The following is a 24,612-nucleotide window of genomic DNA, read 5'->3' as shown; positions in this document are numbered from 1 at the left end:
AAGGAACAGCAAATCCTACTAAAACACCACACTCACACTTTAATAAAGCTCATTTTCGACTTACTTTGAACTTTCGTCCTACTACATAAATTAGAGTTTGTTTCTAGCTGTACATTTTGGAATGTTGGATACAATGATTTCCATATACCATGAAAGCAGTCCCTCATGAGTGTGACTGATGCGTTACAGCCACTGTTCGTCTCATTGTTGCTGTTACTGTTGACAGAGTGAGTGGTCTTACTGTGTGAATACGTGCTAAAACTTGTCTCCGAAGTGAACATTGAATCACCAGGAGTGCGGCTGCTGGGGATGTCATGGAAAAATGTGTTGTTGTGGCAAAGGGCCCATGAGATTCAGGTGCTGTATGTCCCATGTTAAATACTTTTCAGGCTCTACGGAGCTGTCTATTCTCCAAGAAGTTAGTCACTTTTACCATTTTGTGAATATCGACTCAAGTAGTGAGTTTACCTGAAGGTATTTATTTCATCAAGGGACCCTAAGTTGTTACAGGTCCAGGGCTCTTATTTATGAAACAAATTGTGTATATACGGACAAAACACAAACTACCTCATACTCTCTCACTTAGTTGAGCTCACATTTCCTTCTTCTTTGTCTCTGAAATCCCTCACGGGCAGGGTTCACAGTCTGAACTGGACTGCATCTTTCCCACTTTAAGTTGCCCTTGTATCACAAATAGCCTAATGAAAAATAAATGCAAAAACAAATGTTTGTCCCTGTGTCAAGCTAAAATGGACACCCGAGAAGTTTTGTCTGTCAGTATGTCTGTGTGCCTCCGCAGATGCTGTCTTATGAAATAGGCCTGTAGCCTTCTAATTAACTGTGTTTTGTATTGCTACATAATACAATTACATTACATTGTCAACATGGGCTTGGGACTGGCACAAAGAATAGCCTATGGGTTTAATCCTTCCTTATGCAGCTGGGGCTTAAAAACAGCTGCTTTTGAGTAAGTCTATGCCACTATTCAGACTTCTGACTCTACAAGTTCTATGATCACGTCCTGTCCCTTTAAGCAGCAGAGCGCATATATGCTACAGTAGACTGTTGATATGAGGCGTGCGGGATGTGCACAGCTGCATCATTTCCACTGAAGGCGCTCCTCCATGTTTCCTGCGCTGATGTTGAGGCCGTGAGGTTGGGCTGAGGGAGCGCAGGGAGGAGGGCTGAGGGGCGGGCGCACAGACAGCGGAGCGCTCAGACACAGCTCATCCGCTCGCCTCCCCATTGACGTCAGTCCGGTATCACATGAACGAGCGGGGACCAACCGGCGCGCCGCAGCCGCACAGAGCTGGCTGCTGTACACACAGACACAGCGAAGGATCAGGGTAAGAAAAAGGAAACGCTGCTGCTAAGGTTGGACTGAATACGAACGGAGCGGCCAGGGACATTTCACTTTGAGGCATTTCCAGTCTTTTCTCGTCGTGTCTCCCGTCTTTTGTCGCGGATTACAGTATTTGGCAGAGGGGCGGGCGCGCTGGACAAGGCCATGGCCCTAACATATTGAATAGCTGCTCTGAGGAGGCGGGGGACACAGTCGTGGAGGAAAATGGTGGATTATTGACGCGTTTTTGTGGATAACGTGCGCTCGACACAGGACAGACAGCGGGCTGGGCCGAAGGTAGGTCCCCCCACCCCCAGTGTTTGGCACATACATGTAGGCCTGCTTCGGCTCGGCGACATTTGGAAATAATAGACGGTTGGATCGTAAGAGGTGCTATGGATCTGAGCAATGGCAGCGGCGGTGGTGGAGGGGGCGAGCTGCACAATAACCAGTTTTACCAGTGCGAGGAGAACAAGCCGCTGCTGGGGGACACGACCGAAGGCAATAATAACTGTAAAGTGGCCGCGGGGCCGTGCAAGAGGAGCCTGCACCACTGCGGAGGAGGGGGGATGCGCTACAAGCTGCTCCACGAGGGCGACATCCAGGTGTGCGTGCTCAAACATCCGCGCACCTTCCTCAGCAAGATCCTCACCTCCAAGTTCCTGCGCCGCTGGGAGCCACACCACCTCACGCTGACGGACAGCAGCCTCAGCTCGGCCACGGTGAGTCCAGGCCTCGAGGTTACGTCCACTGTCTCCTCTCACACCTTTTGTGTCATATCAATATTTATAACTCAGTAATAGGCAATATCATCATTGGTTAAACTGTTTTGAAGCTCGAAGCACTGGATAAAATGTCAATAAGTCTTTGAAGTAGGTCCTAGCCCAAAGAACACTTTGTTATAGGTTTATACGTTCATAAAAAACATGTAAAACATAAAAACACATATAGGTGATTAAGTTATTAGCATTACTCAGCCAAGACTTATAGAGATGAATGTGCTGGGATGAACCTCATTCCCTATCATTTATTACAGTAGGACAAACTATCCATGTAAGTATGTATAGGCCTAGTCCATGTGTAGAGTTGGGATTTCGGTTGGCACAAGCCAAAAGATGCTACATAATAAAGGTTCCATAGATTATAGGATTTAAGTCTTTGTGGCAAGTAAGTTGGCCTATATCCATCACAATTATTTCAGACTTATTTGTCAGTGTCTATAGAGAAAAAAACATTTTACATAAACATCTTGTATCACAGAACGTTTTAAAATCACTACCAGATGTAAATAGTCATAATCAATCTAATCTTTCAATCTAATTGCTATAGTTAAGTCCTGGGGTATTCAGCTCACCTGGGCTGACAATGCACCTTTGGCCTTTTTGGTACACATTGTTTGTGGATGTTTTTGCTATATCAGCCAATATTCCCCATCATTTGTTAAAGGAGATTTTCAGTGGCCCAAACCACCTCTCTAACGCACTACATTATTTACCTTCTGCTTTAGATTAGTGAACCGATTGTTTTCTACAAGACACTATAAATATAGCATGCACTTACTTTACAGTTAGTTGTTGCATCCCTGTTCTCACAATATCTGTTATTTTACCTGATTCTTTTGTGTGTGCTCTGTGGTTTCTGACAATGCTTTATAACACTTTCTGGTTTGTATCGGGCTGATACTAACATAAACCATCATAAACGTCCCATAGGTTTTTCCTGGAACAACAAAATCACATCCATTATAACAAATAGATTGTACAATAATGATCTGAAGACATACCTTACATTTGGATCAACACAAACCTGACATTTTACACTAAATAAGACCTATTGTTTTATCAACACCTCGTCAGTGGATTTTGGACGTCTGCCTGACAGACTCACTGCTGTTGCATTCCATTTTGGAGCTGTTAAAATAAACCTATAATATTACACACAAGACACTGTACTGTATATCTATATTTATGTAGAATATATTATATTTTTTGAGATATTTCTGAGCAGTGACTTGATAAGATTCTGTTGCAGATTTAATCCAACTTTTCAAATGCTATTATATTTTGTGAATGGATAAAGTGACAGTCGTCTCACACAGGCACTTCACAGTAAGTTGTGGGAGTAACTCTGTGATAATGGCCATTGACATACACAATAGACATGAGTAAAGGAACACTGCAGTGTTTGTGAGACAGACACTGGAGCATGACGTCACTCCAGCACCTGTCCCAGGACACCTTTGTGTTTCAGGTATTGGCATTTGGCACTTGAGCTTCAGCTGTGGAGCAGTGATGTCACGCTCATGTCCAGTTTACATTGAATCAGCACTAATTAGCACAGAAGCGGAAGAGGCAACATGTGTCAGAACTTTTCACACAGAAAACGTATTTGGCATCATAATAATAGTTTTTCTTTCTGCTGCAGCACAGTGTTTAGATTATGCATCATTTAAGGGTAAACACACTCCTACTTTCACTTTGAAGTACTTTAATCCAATCTTAACCTTGGTCATTTCTCTCTGTGATTAGTTCATGGGTAAAATGAATGGCTCTTTGAAATGAACAGATCCAAAAGATTCAGATCCAGAGCCAAAAGACCCATTACTACTGTGAAGTACAAAACCTTTATTTGTTAGACACTTATTACAATGCATACTTCATAAGAGTGCTTGTAGGGTTGTCATGTTACTATGTACTTTGAATTACAGAGTAATTACTATACATTCCTAACCACATCAGCAAATTACCATACTAATAACCTCTCTTATTACAAGTGGCACTATTACTAAATCTAATACTACAAATGCAGTTACTTTGTATTAAGACCTAATTAAATAATTATTTATTCAGTATTTGCTTTCCAACATGTGGAACAAAACTTTATTTTCAGATTTGATGTTCTGAGAAGTGAAAATATTTCTTGTTACAACAATGATCAGGTTCCTTTTGTAGTCTTACAAATACCCGTCTGGTATCTTTAACTCTGTTTTCATGCATTGACTGTCTTGTACAGCTTCCTTACCATATGTCATGTGTTAGGAGTGTGTTGTGAGCACAGTGATCATCATAAAAATACCTGATGGCTGAATATGAGCCTGTAGTTCCTGTTTGTTGGCACACATTATGGCTGTGTTTTACTGCTGACATTGTACAAAACATGCTCTGTCCAGTCTGTCATATTCCTCTTTATGTGGAGTATTATATACTCACTATATGTGGAGAATATGTGGATGGGCCACACTGAAGATTTTATGTGCTACACAGAACAATTATGTAAATGACTGTTTGTCCTCACAGCACAGGTTTTATTAAAGTAAGAAGTAAGGACACTTTCAGCCCTTCAAGTACTGCTCCATGTGCTACTACTAGACTACAACTGCAAATATGACATGTAATAGTATTGCATTATTCTTTGCACCCTAGATGTTATGCATTATTTCAGTCACACTTAATGATAGCAATGTAACCACAGCTGCTCTGGGGGAAGTATGGTTAATCTGCTCCTCTGCCTCCAATTCCACAGTCAGAGAAGAACATTGGTTTGCAAAGAGGGTGAAGTTCTACAGATTTCATGTCCACTGCCACAGTTTCATTTGTAAGGCATAAAATAAACACATGACTACAATGGAGAAAAAAACCTTGTTAAAAGGTTAAAAACACTAGAGTATGGTTGAACGTTGTAGCTGTTTCCTGGTTGTTGGAGGTGTGAGCGCTCTGTATTGATCATGTTAGTGGAGAACAGATGAACTTGGTCAGTCAACAGTCAAAACACACAGACTCATACTACCACTGCTGATGTCTTTTCACCTGTTCTGCACTTAACATTACATTCAAATGCAACTACATAAAGCACAGTCTTTAGATACAAAACAAACTGCTTATTAAAATTACTTGCGCACTTATATGTAAACGTGCAATATTTAGGATTTATGATATGGAGTCTTAACTGCAGTATCGGATTTGGCAGGTGTAATGTACATTTTGTAACTTTTCTCTATAGGCATATTTTAAAAAGGATAGGCCCATGAATGAGCATCTTAATGAAAAACAGATACTAGCTCATCTTGTCAGCAAAAAGTAAGGGATTTATTTCGACTGCCTATAAAAGGATCGTATTACAGTATGATGTGTAGGGAATGCATACTTACGAAAGGAAGTTCTTAGTCGCCATCATTTAGTTCTCTATTTGATAAAGAATTGCTGAACTAAAATAAAGCATGTGTAACTGGAACATACTGAACTTCTGAGAATTCAGTGTCATTGTCATAAGTATGTAGAATTAAAAGAAAACCATACAAATATTACTTGGGTTTTATTTGTTAATGGAATTAAAGTTTTGTTAATGCTACAGTATCTGCTTAGAACAACTATCTGACCTTGAATTGAACCTACGTCTTTTTGGCTATTGGGTTATACACAAAGATAAGTGTAGCCTCTCCTTTGAGTGGCTCAGGTCCCTCTCATGTCAGACACACTCAAACCTACATCATATTTACGTAAGAGAGAACTCCGAGGACAAGCAGAACTTCCTGAGCTGCACCTCTCACAAAAGAGGCCCATAAAGGACTCTGCTCTGCTCATTATCGCCAGTACAAGTGGGTTCAGGGCTACGGGTCACTGGGGCTATAGGGCTATCCTTATGGAGGCTTTGAGTACCGTACACATGGATGCACTCAGGAACACTGCTGTTGGTCTGCAGTTTTTGTAGTATTTGTTTCCAATAGAGATTATATAGTAGGAATGGGGTAAGATGTCATGCCACAACATTGTGCGCATGTGTAAATAATTGTATTGTGAGATTTTTTCCCCCCTGCATTTACAAAGGGTTAAAAAGGGTCCTAAAAATAGTGCTACAATGACAGCAAAATGTTAAATAAATCAAATTAAAAGTTAGGTTAAAATAGTGAAGAGAAATGAATCACACCATCTATTTATTATAAATTATAAATCAAATAAATTACATATCGAGATTGTGTTTCGTCTCACAATGAATGTCATATGTGACGTGACTTCCTCTCTTCTCCATGTTTCTCAGTATTTCTGCAGAATACTCTTTGGCCTTTCTTTTTAGGGCGCCATTGCAGTCAATAATAGCATATTTTAAATGATCTGCTGCTTTGGCTTTGTGATTTTGACTGGTCCAGACACCAGATAAATATGTATGATTATGTATGATTAACACTTTGCATTTCTGTAACTGTACAGTTTTTTGCATGTTTGATGTCCATTATTTATTAGTACTAGACTGACATCACCAAATAACAATGCATAACATCAAACTTGTACGTACTTGTGAATGTTGGTAAAATTCATCCAATTATTAGTTGGCAGACTGAAAAGTATGGACAGTTTAAAGATGTGGTTTAGAGCTGATCAGTTTTCAGGATCAGGAAGCCATAGTCTTGTTTATCCAGGTGGTGCACATAAACAATGGTATGTTTTTAAAATATGGTTAATTTGGCATCTCTTGTGATGGGAGTCTAGGAAAATGAATGTTGCCCAAACACAATATAATGTCAACAGAGCTTTTTCTTTGTAAGGCAAACCTCTGCCCTTCAAACTAAAATCTTAACAATTAGTGATGGCTGTAACTTCTGTTTACGTGGCATCATGCGGGCAATAATTTAATGACAGCATGTATTTTCAATTGTTATATGCATGCGATCACATATCAGTCAACAACTGAATCAGAATTATTCATTTTATTTGTTGTATACATCAATCATGCGATTATTAGTCACATTGTAGCAGCCTGTGGGATTCTCAGTTTTCTTTTTTCTTTTTGCCCTTTGGTTTTTGTTCGCTCCCTGGAAACAAAAAGCAGCCCGCACACAACAAAACATAATGTACATCTCGGCTGCCCTGTTTCCATGGCGACAGAGCGATGAGGAGAGGAGACGAGCTCCTTCAGCCTCCTGCAGCAGCAAACACACAGAGAAGCACATAGACACACCGAGCTGGAGGCAGGAGGAGGGGTTTCCATGGCGACGGCGCTGCTCATCACACAAGCCCGAGCCGTATGTTTGTCTCCGTCATGTTCTGCCTCACTCCAGTCCAAACACAAGGGCAGTACAGCAGGCAGACCTCCTCCTCTAACATTACAGACCATAGTGTGTAGCTTAATTTGAGTGTGCAGTGTCCCCTAAATGTGAAGCTGTAATACCAATAGTCCTGGAGAGGTTGTAAGAAAAACACCTCTGAAATTCAACTGTTAATGCATTGTGTTTGTATTTTACTAAGAAGGTTGTGTCAGATTGCCTTTCTTAACAAAATCATTGCATTTAAGGTCTTGACCTCAGTGCAATATCACAGTTCACACAGGTTCAGAAATTATGTTTTTGTCATAGTACTAGAGTTGTCCAAAATAATTTAACCAAACAAGTTATGAATCACTAGTAACACTAGTATAAAACTATTGTGTGTTGAGCAAATAATCTGTATATAACAAATAATGTTCCCAGAGTATGTTGAATTGGTAAAGTCAGATGTTGGCACAGCATGACCTAATTTGTGTTACAAAATTTTGTTCTTATTTGAACATATATCAAGACCAAAATAATAAAGTAAAAAAAAAAAATTAAAAATCACATTAAAGTGACTAAATTGGACCTTATCGAAATTGTCTGAGACCACACGCTATTACATTTATTTTATGTTGAAAAATAATAAGTGTATTGTATTATCATTGTAGTATGGAAAGACATATTGAAAATCATGTTGACCCCCATTCTCATCAAGTACATGCAAAATGTTACACAATTAATTGTCTCCAGTGACAGAGAAAAAAGTTTTGCACATTTTGTGGATGTGGTTTTGATTAAGGAAGCTTAGTTTGCAAAACTTCCTCTTCTCTGTGTTATTCAGAATTAGCCTCCTGTGCAATATGGCAGCCAACTTTTTATGTCGATGTTGTCTTGCTTGTTTACATTTTGCTTGGGCTGAACCTGTGAAGAGGCTACAGTGCTATCCCAATGGGGAATGTCTCAGTGTCCCAGCTGTTGTCTTAATACTGCCACTGTTACATTTAGCCAACAATAGTGTGAGCAAGAGTGGAATGGCTCTATATTTGTCTTCCGATAACCTCATTTGAACCCAGGATGTGATGGCCTGGACCTCCACCTTCAGTTACCACAGTTTGATTTTTCTGTTCAGAAAGTAAGTGCGTATTGACTGTTATAGAAAACAGCTGATACAATCTATGTTGTGCACATACTTCCTGTCCAGTGAGAAATGCATGCAGTTACATCAATACTTACATTATACTTACTGTGGGAAAATCATTAGTTTCATCCATCTCATTTCTAACTTGTTGCAATGGTCTGTCAAAGGTTTCATGGTCTCAGTTGTGGAGCTGTACAGTGCATGTTTTTAAATAGACATAAGGACTGTTTAAGTATGCATCCTGTACCTCTTTCATTGTAGAATGGCCTAATATTTTTTAAATCAAACCAGTGAAAATCATGCATGCAATTAATGATTGGTCATCATTTTTCATTCTCAACAAAACCTGTATCATAAGGCATCCAAGCACTTAGCGACCCTTTGTCTCTTGTTTCTCTTCTGTTCACTGACATCACTTGCCTGTCTAAGCTCATGATGAGTCGACATCCGGGTGCACCCTGTGACTCGTGATAAACTTATTGCAAAAATGTGCTGTTTTTTCTTCAAAAACTACTTTGTATTGTTGCTGGAATATGATGTTTGAATGTTTTCAGTAGTAACACAGCATGACCTAATAAGGATTACAAAATCTGGATCTAAAATGTAAAACTAAATTCTAGCTCAGTGGTCCTCAAACATTTCAAACCAAGTACCATCTAAGATAGTATTTGGCTTTCTGAGTAGCGCCATATTTTCCTCCAGATTCATCGCCTCAGAGGTGTCATTCTGGGCTTGCAAGGCAACTGCCAGATTTAAACTCAGACTTTATCAGTCTTAAATTAAAGCTTAACCACAGCTAGAATGAGACTAAAACAGGTCTAAAATGACTAAAGCACAAACATAGATTCTAAATAATGATTAACCCAGAGGAAAAACTTTAGATTTGTCCAACAAATACTCAAAATGTAGAGGGTCTCATGTACCACCTGAGGCACCCATGTACTATCAGTGGTATATGTACTATAGTTTGAGAAACATTGCTATAGAAATTTAGAGGTTGTTTTCAAAATGTGTGTGAATATGTGAAACCCTGTTGTAATCCACTGTGTCTTGTGCCTTCAGCCCACTGGTTACATGGAGACGTCCCTGTCCTACAGCTCCATAGAGGACCTGCAGCTACTGGCCTGGGACAATGCTCCCAAATACTGTGTCCAGCTCAGTTTTCCTGGAGGAACTGTCCTTCTACAGGTGAGCACAGTTTTACTCAACACTCAAACTGCGAGTACTTTGTAACAACTGACCTAAAAGCACAGACTATTCGTCCAAGGCATTTCAATAATAAACAGCTAAAATAAGAACAAATTATATTTTTCTCAAGAGACAGCACAGAAGTTAAACCCTGACAGGATGGTGCGTCAGAAAAGCGTGTCCACTTGATCAGGACAGGACGAGCCGGGGCAGAACACAGTGTGCCTCTGAGCACGCTATAACCTGCACTGTTTCTCTTGTACACATGGGCCCACACCACACAGGCTAGACAGTTAGCACGCTTCAGCCTACACAGACTGAGCTATGCCATGCTGCTATGAACAAAGAACAGATGTATCTCTAAGATGCAGCCATTCACCTAACAAAAGTGCATTATTAAGTCACTCATAAGTAGAACCATTTAAGACTTTAACTTAGACAAACTTTATTGATTCACAAGGGGAATTATTTTGAAACAATAGCCCACACTTTACAATTTTATAACAAAGGCCAAAGAATTGATGGTAATACTATTCAAATTAACATAATTAAACTAAAAGATTAACAAAAGACAAAATATATTGATTTGTGTAATAAAATACAGTAAATATAAAATATATCTGACTATATTTGGTAGTGGGATAACAGTTAATAGCTGTTGTTATGTTGACACTGTATGTAGGCCTACATCCTCAATAATAAAACTTGTTAAGTTAAAACTTAATCCAAAAATATTTCCAAGTAAATATAGAATACGCTCTTACGGACTTCTGTGTCATTTCTGTTCTTAGTACCGAAACAGGGCTATTGTCCCATGAAGTGGCTGAACTAAAGTTAGAAAAGTAAGAAACCTTTTACCGTAACATTGTGAGATTATTTGCCTCCAGGAGTAGCTGAGGTTTAGTCCTGACCACTTCCTGTCAGCGTTTTTCTACTGCTTTAAATGGTGTGCATGTTAAAGAGACATACCAAAATTCTTATAGTTTACACATTTTTGTTTTGTTTTTCTCATTGCAATTGAATTTAGTAGGTTTAGTAGCACAAAATAAGCATACTATAATATATTGTTATCAGTCTCTTTTCTGTAATAGTCACAAAAGCAACAGCTGGACATTTAAGTTCAGAGCAGAGCCACAGTGACGTCTCTCCAGCATATCTCCCCATTATACTGTACTGGGTTGGCTGAAACATTTGTATACAGAATGTTTTATTAGTGACCATCTATGATGATTGAATACCTTTATAATGAAAGCTTTTTGTTTCTTGTCAGAGTTCACACTTTACTGTAATAGGTTAATTGCAGTGAGTTGGTGTATGGCTACACCATATAAGCACAGGAACATGATTAAAGCATGTCCTGCATGTTTTTTCTCTCTCACCTAGATATTCATGCTTTACGCTAACTGGTTTTCATTGTGATTTCATAGGCTGCAAACAGTTACCTAAGAGACCAGTGGTTTCACTCTTTGCAGTGGAAGGTAAGAATCTCTTGAATTTACTGATTTTCTCATAGGGCCAATTTTATGTGAATTATTTTTGTATGCATTTATTTTTATGTATGTTATTTTGTTTTTGCATGTAATTGTTTGTGTTTTCTATTATTTAAAATACACCTTGTAATATTATGAGCTTTTGTGAGGAAGTAGACTAGTTTGTAATTTTATTTTTGGAAATAAATCATTAATTTACATTTTAGAATCAGCCATTTCCAATCCATACCTGATTTTAGTGACACTGTCCTTCTCGTGTTTGATGTAGAAAAAGATTTATAAGTACCGTAAGGTTTTGACCAACCCGAGCCGCTGGGACGTGGTTCTGAAGGAGATCCGGGCGCTTGTGGATATGGCTCTGACTTCTCCGCTTCAGGATGAGTCCATTCATCAAGCCCCTTTGCACATCATCTCCACCCTGCTGGCCGAGGTATTGCAGTGCACTTCACATTTACTTGAGGGACTGTAATATTACAGGGAGAAAGCGTATTATTACTAATTCACATTTTTTATAGTATTATACAGAAGTGAATGAAATAAATAAAATACCTTTTTATAACACACACAGTGGGATTATTGAATTTAAAAGAAGTCATGAACTGTTTCTGATTTTTATCATTAATACACTTTACTTTATTTCACTTTATTTCAGCCTTTATGTGGTTAAAAATGTATTTGAATGTAAAATCTCAAATAATCACTTGACTTGTCAGCTACTAAATAATACTTAGTTATTACTACTGTCAGATTACTTCAGATTTACTTCAAATTTCTAAGCAATTACATGTAGATTTGATTGAAAAGGTTGTCAATACTAAGTAGCCTAATTCTTTCCTTTTCCCCACAGAACTCCAATCTCAGCACTCAGGATCATGAAAACATTATTGTTGTAAGTAAATTATTCAATCTGTTCTGCATTAACATTATTATATAATACTGTGATAATATGCTCTGTAATATCTTCTTTGATATTGCAGTATCTAAAATTGATTAAAAAGGAACAAATAATCAAAAAGAATCAAATCATAGACAAAAAAGAAAGAGATTTACGAGATCCGATTTAGTTTTTTGGTTTTCTTAGGCCATTGCTCCTCTTCTGGAGAACAACCACCCACCTCCTGACCTCTGTGAGTTCTTCTGTAAGGTGAGTCCATACTGCAGAGTTCACTTCAAGTAATAGTGCATTTTGTAACTCTTCTGGTGGAGGGTCCGTCAAATGCTTTTGTCCATGGAGATGTTATTGCTTTGTCTGAAATGTTTCGCAGAATGGCATTAAACGTTTCTAATTTTATGGAGACCAAACCAGACCAAATTATGGATCAGATCTGTGGAGAGGCAACCCTGCTCACAGTCAGAATGCCTGTTTTTTTGAGGAATTTTGTAGCTATAGAAACACCTATAACAGAGTAAATGGAAAGTGGAGCTGTTTAATGTTAAACTGTGCAACATTCCAGGCAGAGCAATGACATGGCCATAGAAACAAGGGACCGATAGACTTTTAGGTCTTACTCTGTGTTGTATGTTGTGTTGCAGCACTGTCGAGAGCGGCCGCGTTCTATGGTGGTAATAGAAGTGTTCACTCCTGTGGTCCAGAGAATCCTTAAGCATAACATGGTGAGATTTCATAAATTTATATTGTTTTTTCTATCATTATTTATATGTAATATGTAAACTGCTAAAAAAAAAGCTAATTCCCAATGACTGAACTGAATATTTATTTTTTTGTTTATTTGAATAAGAACAGTGTCATATTATTCTATTTTTGATCTATGATATAATTCTGTTTCCTCAACACAAACATTCTTGGAGTTGTGTTTTGTTTCATTGTTTGAGTTTCATTGTTGAACACACAAATTCTGCTTATTTAGATGGTGTTCAAATAGAAAACACTCTCCAAAGCTCAAAATGTGCTGTTCCACCTTGTGATGTCATGTGGTAATACAGGAAGTGCCCCAGTGTTTCTAGTGAAAGTGTACTCAATACACCTTCACTAGTATTATTTTGGTGATTTCAGACCTGGAATTTTTAATCTCTACTGAACTAAAAGTAAATGATAGCTGCTAACTTGAAAATTACCATTTCATGACATCACAAGGTGGACCAGAGCATTTTGAGCTTTGGAGATGTAGAAAGCCAAACAATCTAAGATTACTCAAAACATGTGTGAATGAAACAAAACACAACTCCAGGTGTTTTTTCATGAGGTGACAACATTCTAGCATGGCTAAAAGCTCACAAGAATCCATTTTGTGTAATATGGGACCTTTCATTTCTATGAACGTGCCGTGGGCAAGGTGTAAAGATACCAGCAACAGACATACAGAGAATACAATGGAAATATAACAATAAAAGTTAGTAAGCTGCATGAAAGTCATTCACACAACATTGTCATAACATTTAATTAATTTGTATCTGTATGTTGTTTAGGAACTTCAGCTTTCTAGTTATTACAAGCATGAATCAAGCTGAATCAAATCCACCATTTTATGATTTAAACTTTTTTGTTTTTTGTCTGGATAGGATTTTGGGAAGTGTCCTCGCCTGCGCCTTTTCACTCAGGAGTATATTCTGGCTTTGAATGAGCTCAATGCTGGGATGGAGGTAGTCAAAAAGTTTGTCCACAGGTAATATAAAGCAGTATTTTGATGTAGGTGATGTGTGGTTGGATTCAGGGCTGATTTCTAAACAATATTTCACTTGTTTTTCAGTATGCATGGGCCAACGGGACAATGCCCTCACCCTCGCGTTCTGCCAAACCTGGTGGCTGTGTGTCTCGCTGCGATCTACTCCTGTTATGAGGAGTTCATCAACAGGTCAGGCTAATAATAGCATGTAGCATTTAATGTAAGTCAGGCCTCAGCTCTTTCAAATGCTTCATGTTTAGTTGTGTATCAGGTGCTGAGATAATTAACTATGAAAATGTAATTATTACTTTATTCTTTCGGTTAACATTTATTACATTTAAAAATGGTAACTTTAAGGAAGACATGTTTTTTGTTGTACTTATTATTAATGTGTATTTTACTTATAAATCACAATATTTATCTAAAATGTCTTAATAGTAGAAACAGATCCACTGACTGACTTGACTGTTCAAAACTGCAGAACTGTCTGCCTCTTCATATTAGTATTTCGCTGTAGCAAGCAAGGTTTTATTGTAGAGAAATGACTACATAACATTTTTTATCTTATGTGCAATCACTAGTAAGTCCATAGCAGAGAGCTGAAATTTGAAATGTTATGAGCTCTTAAGCCTTGAATGCCTTACAATTCAATATTTTGTACGCAATGAATGAATCAATCTAAATAAATACAACTACAAATACAAATTCAACTTAATGATGGAATACAGTTGTAACATAACAGTTATGAGACATGATCTTTACTTTGCCCATTTGAGGTCACTAAAAGTGACATGTATGGCACTATGTTGAAACTCATTAGACTTATTTCCTGGTAATGTGATACTCTAGAGAAACACTTGTTCTGTGAATTTTCCAAATCCTCCTGACACTAACAGTGGTTGCTGTGGCTCCCTCATCTTTGGCCCCTGAACGCACCACTCTGTCCCAGTTGTGCTATTTTCAGTATAGTGCTATAAGTTATTAGATGTGACATATATATTTATTTATATTTATTAATTTATATTTTAAGTAGATGTGACATATATATTTATTTATATTTATTTATTTATATTTTAAGTAGATGTGACATATATATTTTTTGTATGATTTTACAAAATCTCACATTTATGCAAAATCTGATTTGTATTTTAAAATAATTCTACAGTAATTATATTGTGTTTTTTCCCAGTATTTAACTGCTCTGTCCACATTTGTGTCCCCTCTGTAGTCGAGACAACTCACCCAGCCTGAAGGAGATCCGTAATGGGTGTCAGCAGCAGAACGAGAGGAAGCCCCCGATGCCCCTGCGCCTGCTACGGGCCGAGCCCCCCACACCGCCTCCTCTGTCGGGCAGCCCTCCACAGATCGGACAGAATGGCACACCCAGTCCTGTCCCATCCATCCCCATATCTCCCACACCTCCCCCCACCTCACTGCCACTTTCCCCTCCTCCTTCTGTGGTCAACTCCAGTGAGATCCTGGTGGAACTGGAGCGCAACAACAACAACACCAATGCCAAGAGGAAGGTGGGTCCATCGGGGGGTGACAGTGAGCCCAACCTGATTGACTGCCTCCTAGTTAGCCCCGCCGTCAACACCCTGTCCATCCAGCTCCCCGCTCAGGCTGACCGTGTGCTCGGATGCTTCGCCCTCATCCTCAAAATGCTGTAAGCGCACAACCACAACAAGACAAAACACTGATGATTGAAACATATTCTGACCGACATGTAAATTACAGAGAATGGCTTAAAACTAAATTGTACAAAACATGAAACACAGCTGAGATTTATGTGTGTTCATATCATTGTTCTGTCAAGACTTTCAATGAAACGATTCATTCAGCCTTAGCAACAGTTAAATTGCATGTTATATGAATAGATATTTTTACATTGACCTCCTTATGCACATTTAAGAAAGGCCACTGCTATTTGTCATAACCTTTTGTAGCTTATGCATCTACATTTTAGTCTTGCTTTGACGTTAGACTTATATCACCACAACAAATGAAGAGTGTGGATAAGTCTAAATAGGTTAAAGAGGCCTGAATGAATGAATGTGAAACTGGAGCACCAGTTATGTGGTGGTGTAGGTAACCACCAGACTGGCCTAAAAAGCACCAAGACATGTAGAGTTTGTAAAAGTCACTGTTACTTAAAGGTGCACTATGCAACTTTCTGGTGGAGGGTCTGCCACCTGCTTTTTTCTATGGATATGTCATTCCTCTTCCTGGAATGTTCCACAGTATGACATTAAACAGCTCTGCCCTACATTTATTCAATTACAGGTGGTTTTATATCTCAAAAATCTGATCCAGTACTTGGTCTGGTTTGGTCTTGATAAAGATAGAAAGGTTTAATACCACACTGTGAAACATTCCAGACAAAGCAATAACATCTCCGTAAAGAAAAGCTTTTGATGTACCCTCTTCCAGAAAAGTTACAGAATGCACCTTTAACTCAGTAAGTAACAGCAGTAATGTGATGATACTTGTTACTTCTACGCCTAATGCCACCATCCACCCAGGCCTGCCTTTGTTTCACGTACAATTGTATGTTTTTGTTGTGGGCACTCCCTCTATTTACACTGTTTGCTTGACTCTAGATGTATGTGTCTTTCAGATCCGACTATGATGACTGGAGACCAGCTCTGGCAAGCCTGCTGCAGCCCATCCCCTTTCCTAAAGAGTAAGGCATATTTGCAAATATTGTTATAGTAGAGTTTGTAAGGGCTTTTGTTACTACAGTCGTGTGTACAAATGGATAAAGTAAGCCACATACAAAGCTGCCTCACATTTAGTGGTTCTCAAAATATAATGGGATTCTTCCAGTGGTGATCAGAGGTCTTTAGCAATGCAATTCTCTATCTTAATCTTAGTGCTTGTTGTATTCCATTAGTACCTTTATAATTTAGGTTTCAATTAAATGTTTAGGCCATTGCTTGATCTGGTTTAGCAATTGCATATTTTTTTCCTTGTGTTGTCAGCGTTTGTCTAAGTCTAAGATTGCTATTAGATTTGTTATATATGCACATTTTAAACAACTCCTGGAGCATCAACACCGAAGAGAAGACTGAAAATTATAAACTAATAATCACAAGCATATCAATTTCAGTACAGGGAAAAGAAGATTTTTCTATAAAAAGACAGGATATTTTGGCTTCTTTGCAGAAGACATTGTATTATCTAAATAATGATGAGAGTTGCCCCAAATTTGTGATTTTAATTTGATTGCCATATGTTGTGCAGCTAGCCCTGTCACAGTAACACATTTTGAGATATATTGCTACAGAGAAACATAATGATAAACTATAATATTGAACCTACTTTATGCCATAGACAAAAACTAGAATAATCTCAGTAAACCATTTTTTAAATATACTGTATCACTGTAAAGCCTGAGCTGCTACAAATAAATAGCAGAATGACCAATAATTACCCATAGAAGTTGTTTATTCTACCCTCTACAACTCAAATCTTATGTTATTACAAAAAAATTTCAAAATCTCCAACTGTTATATGTTGAATGATAAGCTGATATAGTAATTGATGACAGGCCTATGTGCAGCCCTAATGCAGTGATATGCATATTAACCATAGTTAGATGCCTTACCAGATTGTGCAAGATGTCAGAGAAACAAATCTCTTTAGACTCATTAATACAATAGCATTACTTCACTGTCATTTATAAATAGTTATTATCTCAATTATTGACACTAATAACAGTCCTATAGAAAGTGTATACTGCCTTAGCTCATCGCAGTTTGAGTGTGAGGCAGGGGTGGGTCTCGGGGTCCCATACTGACGTGAATAAGGAACAGTACCACATCCCACAGGAGGGGATGGGGGGCATGTCCTCCAGGGCCACTCTCTCCAGAGGAAGCACTGTAATTGGCTACAAACGGCCCATAGCACTGCTTCTAATTGTCTGTCTGGTGCGGGCTGGACTTCGTTAGCAGCGACTGCAGGCTGAGTTGTTGTCCTGGCACTCACCTGCTGCTCACCTGCGCTACTGTTGCCGGGTCGCTGCCTTTGGGCGTCATTATGAACGGCAACAATACTCCCCAGGACCTCAATGAGTCACTTCACACAACAGCTAACACAAACACATGTGTGCACACACACACACACACACACACGCACACAGATCAAGTTTCATCATCACATTACATTACTAAGTATTATCGAAATATGCAATAAGTTGATTTGCCAAAATGTTCAAGTTAATAGATCAAGGAAAAATACTCCATTAATGGGAATTTGTTTATCTTTAATCCAGTTATTCCTTATTTGGTTACAACGTGGTAACTAAACCAGAGTTTTTGGTGGTATGCAGTACTGTCAAAAGGATTATTGTCCTGTGACATTCTATTGTGTAAAGGATAGCAGTCATGTTTTATTTTGAGTAGTTAAATAGTTGATGTTATTGCTTATAATTCACAGTGCGCTCTAAACCAGTTACACCTGTAAAATTGACTTGCATCACGCTCAGCCAGTTATGCGAATACTTCAGTTATCTTAATTAATTGATGTAGACTGAGAGGTGCCACAGATAATGATTTTATTTTGTTATTTTAATTTTTTAGAGGTCTCTCTTTGTTTTTGAAGCAAGTTTTTTTTTTTTAGCCACTCCACTTTGACATCTTCCGCTGAGGGATCATTACAGTTTCTCCAGTAACAAACAGCAGAACTTTACTTTGCATTAGTCACAATGAGTGAAGCTGTTCCTCTGAAACTCTGAAGCTAATTCTGTTGTTTTGTGTCGTCAGTCAACTGTGGGCTAAAGGGAACTCCCTGACATGCTTCATTAACACGTACAAATTCAAAAACAACTTGGCAAACAAGAGAGAGCATATACTGTAATTTCAAGTCTGTGTTTGTCTTTGTAACTTGTCACCTCTGTAAAGCAAACAAATGTTGATAAATTAAAACAATACTATCGAATATACTATAAACAATACAATACTATACTGAAATATTTTCTACGTATTACATATCATTATTTTTGGATATGAACCACTGAAGTAAATAATACATTTTCTAGAGACTCAAATGTGTGATACTGATGTGTTTTGTTTTCTCCCTCTAGGGCTCTTGCACATGCCAAATTCACAAAGTAAGTTCTCCCTCGCATATCAATGCTAAATACTTTTCAGCCTTTTACTTCTTTTTATACCAAACTAAATGTGTGTCTGAACAGGGAGCTGAAATATGTGATCCAGAGGTTTGCAGAAGACCCTCGACAAGAGGTGAGCATCATTATTGTAATTTTTAGTTTTATCTTAATCTTAAAAGCATAACACACATCCTCCATTAATTTCAGTATATAGATTATTCTAATGTTTTGTGGTCATAGGTTCACTCGTGCCTGCTGAGCGTACGTTCGGGTAAGGACGGTTGGTTCCAGCTTTACAGTCCTGGGGGCGTGGCCTGTGACGACGATGGAGAGCTGTTTGCCAGTATGGTGCGTACACTTCATGATGTAGACCGGGTGTACTGTATATGTGAATAATGTTATTCCCAGGACTAAGTTTAGCTCCTCACATCCTCAGGTCCATATCCTCATGGGCTCCTGCTACAAGACCAAGAAGTTCCTTCTTTCTCTGGCAGAGAACAAGCTGGGGCCCTGTATGCTGCTGGCCCTCAGAGGGAACCAGACTATGGTGGAGGTAGGCCTGGAATTTGCACTAAATTAAAATTACTGAAATAATCCAATAACCATGTTGTATCAGCCATCGTTTGGATTCAACAACTGACATTGACTGACTGACTACATTTTCAATTAACTTATGGATAAATAAGTTAAAGTCCTATCCTGTCTGCAGCCACAGGCTAAACTTTGATATTTTGATATGTGTAAATGTACTTGAATGTACCATAGTTGTAACCTTCCTGCCCATGTTGTGGTGTGCAGATCCTGTGCCTGATGCTAGAGTACAACATCATAGAGAACAAGGACACTCAGCTGCAGATCATCTCCACTCTGGAGAGCACTCAGGTCGGCCTGCGCATGTACGAGCAGCTCTGTGACCGGCAGAGGGAGCTCAAGGAACTGGTTAGTTACTGGTACTTTCAAATATATAATAGAGTATTACAGTATACACATTTTATGGACATAAAACTCTCAGCTGTTTGTTGTAGAGCTGGTGGTTTTGAGATCAACCGATGTGTCCTTTTGTCAGTGTTTGGTCATTATGTTCACTTTGTATCCAGACAAGATAACAGATGACAAAGAGCTGTGGCATTGATATCAGGGCTGTTCATAGAGATTAAACAGAGGACATCATTTATAAAAGATACGTAAAGACAAGAGTCGATAAGAAATCAGCAGGCTTCACTTACATGTACTGAACTCGAAGCACAGAAATCCTCACAAAGCATTCTGATAAGAGAAGATTTTAACCAGAGCTAAAATATTACTAAAGAATTGCATCAATTATTCCAAAATGTACTTTTCAGCTGTGCCTTTTTAAACTCACATATGGATATATAAACAAAAACAGCTCTCTTACGTCATAAAAGGGTTGCATCACATTACAAAGGAGAACCACAAACTTTCCCTTTTCACACCATAATAAAAGCATTATGTTATTTGTTGCTCACTTATGCCACCTACTGTCTGCAAAAGCTACAACAAGGCTCTCTTCTCAGATACAATGCTTTTCTTTTTTTTCCTCAGCAAAGAAAAGGAGGCCCCACCCGCCTCACTCTGCCCTCCAAGTCCACAGTAAAGACACATATAATATACATTCATAATTATATACTATTAATACTATAGTTCAAACACTTATATATTCTTGTGTTTTGTTTTTAGGATGCTGACCTGGCTCGTCTGTTGAGTTCAGGATCCTTTGGGAACTTGGAAAACTTGAGTCTGGCCTTCACCAACGTCACCAGTGCCTGTGCCGAGCAGCTCATCAAGCTGCCCTCACTTAAACAGCTCAACCTGTGGTCCACTCAGGTACGAAACTGTAAAAACAGTTCCCTGAGCATGATTATAAAGTCCACATTTAGTGATCAATTTTGTGGTACAGAAATAGACCAACCATTAAAGAAATCGAAACATATTAACAATGAGTTCAGACTGAATGATAAAATGACAGCTCGCAACTATGCAAGTCTGTGTTGGTGAATTTGAAATTAGTTATTATTCAATATAATCTAATCCTATTAAATATTGTTGGATGTTGCCTTGGCACAAAGCATTCATATCATATAGACAGATGTTGTTTCAGGTAAACACAAGTTTTATTTCATTTAATTTAATTTTTAGGGTTGTCCCCTTACCTGGTCAGCTGCACTCTAGGCCATTTTAAGTCATTGACTGTTAGGATAAAACACCGTCTGTATTATTTTGCATTGCAGTTTGGAGATGCAGGGCTGCGGTTGTTGTCGGAGCACCTGGCCTGTCTCCAAGTGTTAAACCTGTGTGAGACCCCAGTCACTGATGCTGGTCTACTGTCACTCAGCTGTAAGGAAACATTATTATTATTATTATTATTATTATTATTATGTATAGCAGCTCATTTGATTAAATCGGATGGTTTTATGTTTCAGCAATGAAAAGTTTGTGCAGCTTGAACATGAACAGCACCAAGCTCACAGCTGACACATATGAAGACCTCAAGGTGAGTCATTTGAATAGTTTACATTCACTTTGGAGTGAGTAGGACTGTGATGACAACTCATGTAATCTTTTTAATTATTTATTATTATTAATATTATTATTATTATTATTATTATTATTATGGACAAAAACATCACACTTTAAATGACTGAAAATACCACTCTCGAAGGTTAAACTAAAGAGGACGTACACACTTTATCATAAATGTGTTGTGATACATGTTATTTAAAGTTATTATAGATTAGACAAGTGTGACAGAATTTGACAGAGCATTTTGGTAATTGATTAGAGCTAAGAATGTCATCACACTTACAGTTTGATTAAGTCCACAGTTTTAGTTGTTAATTAATGAATATAGCTGAAAATTAAACATGAAGTTTGTTGGTGAGATGTAATGCAGATTTGTTACTAAATATACTGCACATGTGTTTTTCAGGCCAAACTGCCCAACCTGAAAGATGTCGATGTACGGTACACAGAGGCCTGGTGATGTCCTTTGCTCATGCTCACCTTATCAAATCCACACACATATACACATGTCCCCATTAATGATATCCACGTGGGACCGGCCTTCCACAGTGTCCTGGAAAGAGCTGGAGTCTCCACAGATCAATTCATTTTTATGACATATCTGTACTTTGGATGTCCCTCCTCACCTGGAGCTGCCCCACTCCGTCCCACAGAGTCAAACCTTTGAACAATACCATCAACTCTTTTGCCTTTGTACTATGAAGTCTGGATACAGCACATTCCAGTTCTTCAGTAGCTCTTCAAAACCATAGCTCCTCCTGAGTTTTCCAGTTCAAACTGATGTTTTTTTGTTATGTTTTTTATTTTGGAAAACTTTTACAAGACTGTGCCTAACTACACACAAGGTCCACACAAGAAGCGGTCAATCTATACATTTGAATGAACTTCATATTTTTCCAGATTTTGCTTCAATAGTCAGTGGATCCAAGGACTTTTGGAGGCATTTTGGGAGCTGGAAAAGATGGCAACACAATTAGTTTTTTCTTGTTTTGTGTGTACATAGTATAATCCCATCACTATTTAATAGGTTGTGTAGCAGTAGTGGGGTGGTCTGGGACTGCCTCAGTTTTAATTTATATAACGCGTTCTTCATTCTGACTTGCTAAATGCACACCCTTGTTTTGTTCAGGTTTGGTTATTCCTAATTTGATTTTTGTGACATTTCTGACAAAGAAAGTCAAGCAAGAAGGATCTCTTTGCTCCATGCCATGACTGGATCTGTCTACTGACCCATCACCAGCCGAGAGTTTGTATATTTTCATATCCTCTGTTATATTTGCAGAATACCAGACTGCGCAGTAGGACAAAAGACAGAAAATGACAATTGCCAAACATCTTTGTCCACTTTTTACTGTTGTGTCTTGGGGCCAATGGTTTGTAATATGAATAGTGGAACTTTGAAAGACCCACAGAAACAATGTGGCAGTAAGATGCTTCTAGATCCCATATACCCCAATATCAATGACTGGCTTTCAACAGATGGATTTTGTACATATACTTTACCACAGGCTAAAAAGGGACTAACGCATTTGTCTACATTCCCATATAAAACAATGCCTGTCAAACTGCCCTAACTGACTAGTGGTCCCTGTCCACATGGGTTTGTGAATGGACTATAAGCTCTGACTGCATCCATCACCTTTGTATTTATTGTTTTTCCCTCAAGGTTGAAGCAGCAGAGCACAATGCCGTCCACGATGACATTCTATTTATTGGTGCCATGATGTTTGTGTTTGGCTGCTGCGCTCTTTCATATCCTGTATGATGTATATACAGTGTATATAGTCATCTGCTCTCACCTCTTTCTCTTTTTCTCTCTCTGTCCTTTTCTCTCTTTCTCTAAGCCTGTCTTTATACACAGGCTGCTGATGCCTTTCTTTCTAACATTGTGTGTAGGGTTGTTTCTTACGACACCGTATGAGGCCATAAAAAGAAATCCAGATCATATTTGATGACAGTTTTAATAATGATGTCATTATAATTCAGGTGTCTGGTGTAACGATAGTTAATCCCCTGCCTTGGTTTGCCTGAGCAATGATTTGACATATCTATTGTTCCAGATGCCCTCCCTGACACATCTCATCCCATTTACGACTGGCATTAATATTTCACTAACTTGGCTGGATCACATTCCTCATTTTATTTCAATTGGCAAGTGATGTGAAGGTGCATTAGAGCCCTGAGACTTAAGACTATTACTATCAATTACAATGACCTCACTTGGCTAATATCTAATTATATATTTGTAAAACATTGATTCTCAAAATATCTGGACTTCTTTTCTTCTCCTTGTACGCTGTTGTACTTTTTCATGCAAAGTGCACTGTAATCTATTTTCAAAACATATTATCATTTATGTTATTTTATATGTTTGTTTTCTGTGTTTAACTTCTGTTGTTTGCATGTACATGTTCCTGCATCTTGTATTTTCTGTTGTAATTTTATTTTGTAAATCTGATAAAGGGTCTGATCACTATCTCCCTGAGGTTGACATGGTTAGATGCTGTGTGCGCTCTGATTGGCTGTTGTGAAGCTCAACGCTAAAAGATATTTTTTAAGCCAATAGTTTTGTACTGACTTTGTTCAGTTTTTATCATGATTTGGAGACATTGGATATTTACTGATTCCTGCCACATATTGAAGAGAGGTGCCACTTGTCTAAACTGTGAGCGTTTGGGGCGAGGGTTTTGTATTACTGTAAAATGTGTGCGGGACATCCCATCTGTAACCTGTGGAACTCACTGTGCTTTGCTTCAGTTTACATCCTTTCTTTTAATTTTTTAATCTTCAACAGCCGTACGGTTTTTATTCTTTCTGTCCCAATGGTGTAAAGCATTGCTTACGTCTTAACAATTCAGAATGAACTGAAATTACTGAAAACTCAAATTACCCACAATCCCTTGTCTCTTTTTGGCAGCTGGCTAGAGGGCGCCCTTAGTTTTTTCTTTCTCTTTTTTCAGTGTCAGCAATGATCTGCTTCATCTGCTGGATTATCATAATAATTGTTAATATTATTATTATTATTATTATTATTATTATTATTGCTGCTGCTCTGTGGCTGTTGTAATAAAAATACAAAAGATCTTCAACAGGAAAATAACAACTTATGATGTGAAATCATTTCAATCAGAAATAAATTGTCTGTGAATATGTTTCA

The 24,612-nt window shown here is 38.2% G+C and overlaps 1 protein-coding gene across 1 annotated transcript; it reads left to right on the top strand.

Annotated features, from left to right (window-relative positions):
* The first annotated feature begins 1,253 nt into the window (after positions 1 to 1,253).
* cmip (c-Maf inducing protein) lies at positions 1,254 to 24,610 on the top strand. Its single transcript, XM_020934834.2, has 21 exons — positions 1,254 to 2,064; positions 9,565 to 9,690; positions 11,118 to 11,168; positions 11,449 to 11,610; positions 12,028 to 12,069; positions 12,262 to 12,324; positions 12,714 to 12,794; positions 13,701 to 13,804; positions 13,889 to 13,993; positions 15,033 to 15,470; positions 16,422 to 16,487; positions 18,888 to 18,914; positions 18,999 to 19,047; positions 19,155 to 19,262; positions 19,351 to 19,467; positions 19,713 to 19,853; positions 20,478 to 20,525; positions 20,613 to 20,759; positions 21,164 to 21,269; positions 21,356 to 21,426; positions 21,862 to 24,610. The coding sequence occupies exons 1-21, from the start codon at positions 1,738 to 1,740 to the stop codon at positions 21,913 to 21,915; spliced, it is 2,433 nt and encodes an 810-aa protein (XP_020790493.1). The 5' UTR covers positions 1,254 to 1,737; the 3' UTR covers positions 21,916 to 24,610.
* The last annotated feature ends 2 nt before the right edge of the window (positions 24,611 to 24,612 follow it).

This window comes from Boleophthalmus pectinirostris, unplaced genomic scaffold (assembly GCF_026225935.1).
Source record: "Boleophthalmus pectinirostris isolate CB_2022bp ecotype Guang Dong unplaced genomic scaffold, ASM2622593v1 HiC_scaffold_2, whole genome shotgun sequence".
Taxonomy (NCBI): Eukaryota; Metazoa; Chordata; class Actinopteri; order Gobiiformes; family Gobiidae; genus Boleophthalmus; species Boleophthalmus pectinirostris.
The sequence above is the reverse complement of the archived record's forward strand: the minus strand, read 5'-3'. Positions and strand labels throughout refer to the sequence as shown.

What these genes read in the sequence shown, in the direction of transcription:
- cmip (XM_020934834.2), top strand. Translation starts at nt 1,738, where the DNA reads ATGGATCTGAGCAATGGCAGCGGCGGTGGTGGAGGGGGCGAGCTGCAC. An exon ending in ATCATGAAAACATTATTGTT is followed by an intron (nt 12,070 to 12,261) that starts GTAAGTAAATTA and finishes TGGTTTTCTTAG; the next exon opens with GCCATTGCTCCTCTTCTGGA. An exon ending in CAGAAGACCCTCGACAAGAG is followed by an intron (nt 19,048 to 19,154) that starts GTGAGCATCATT and finishes TTGTGGTCATAG; the next exon opens with GTTCACTCGTGCCTGCTGAG.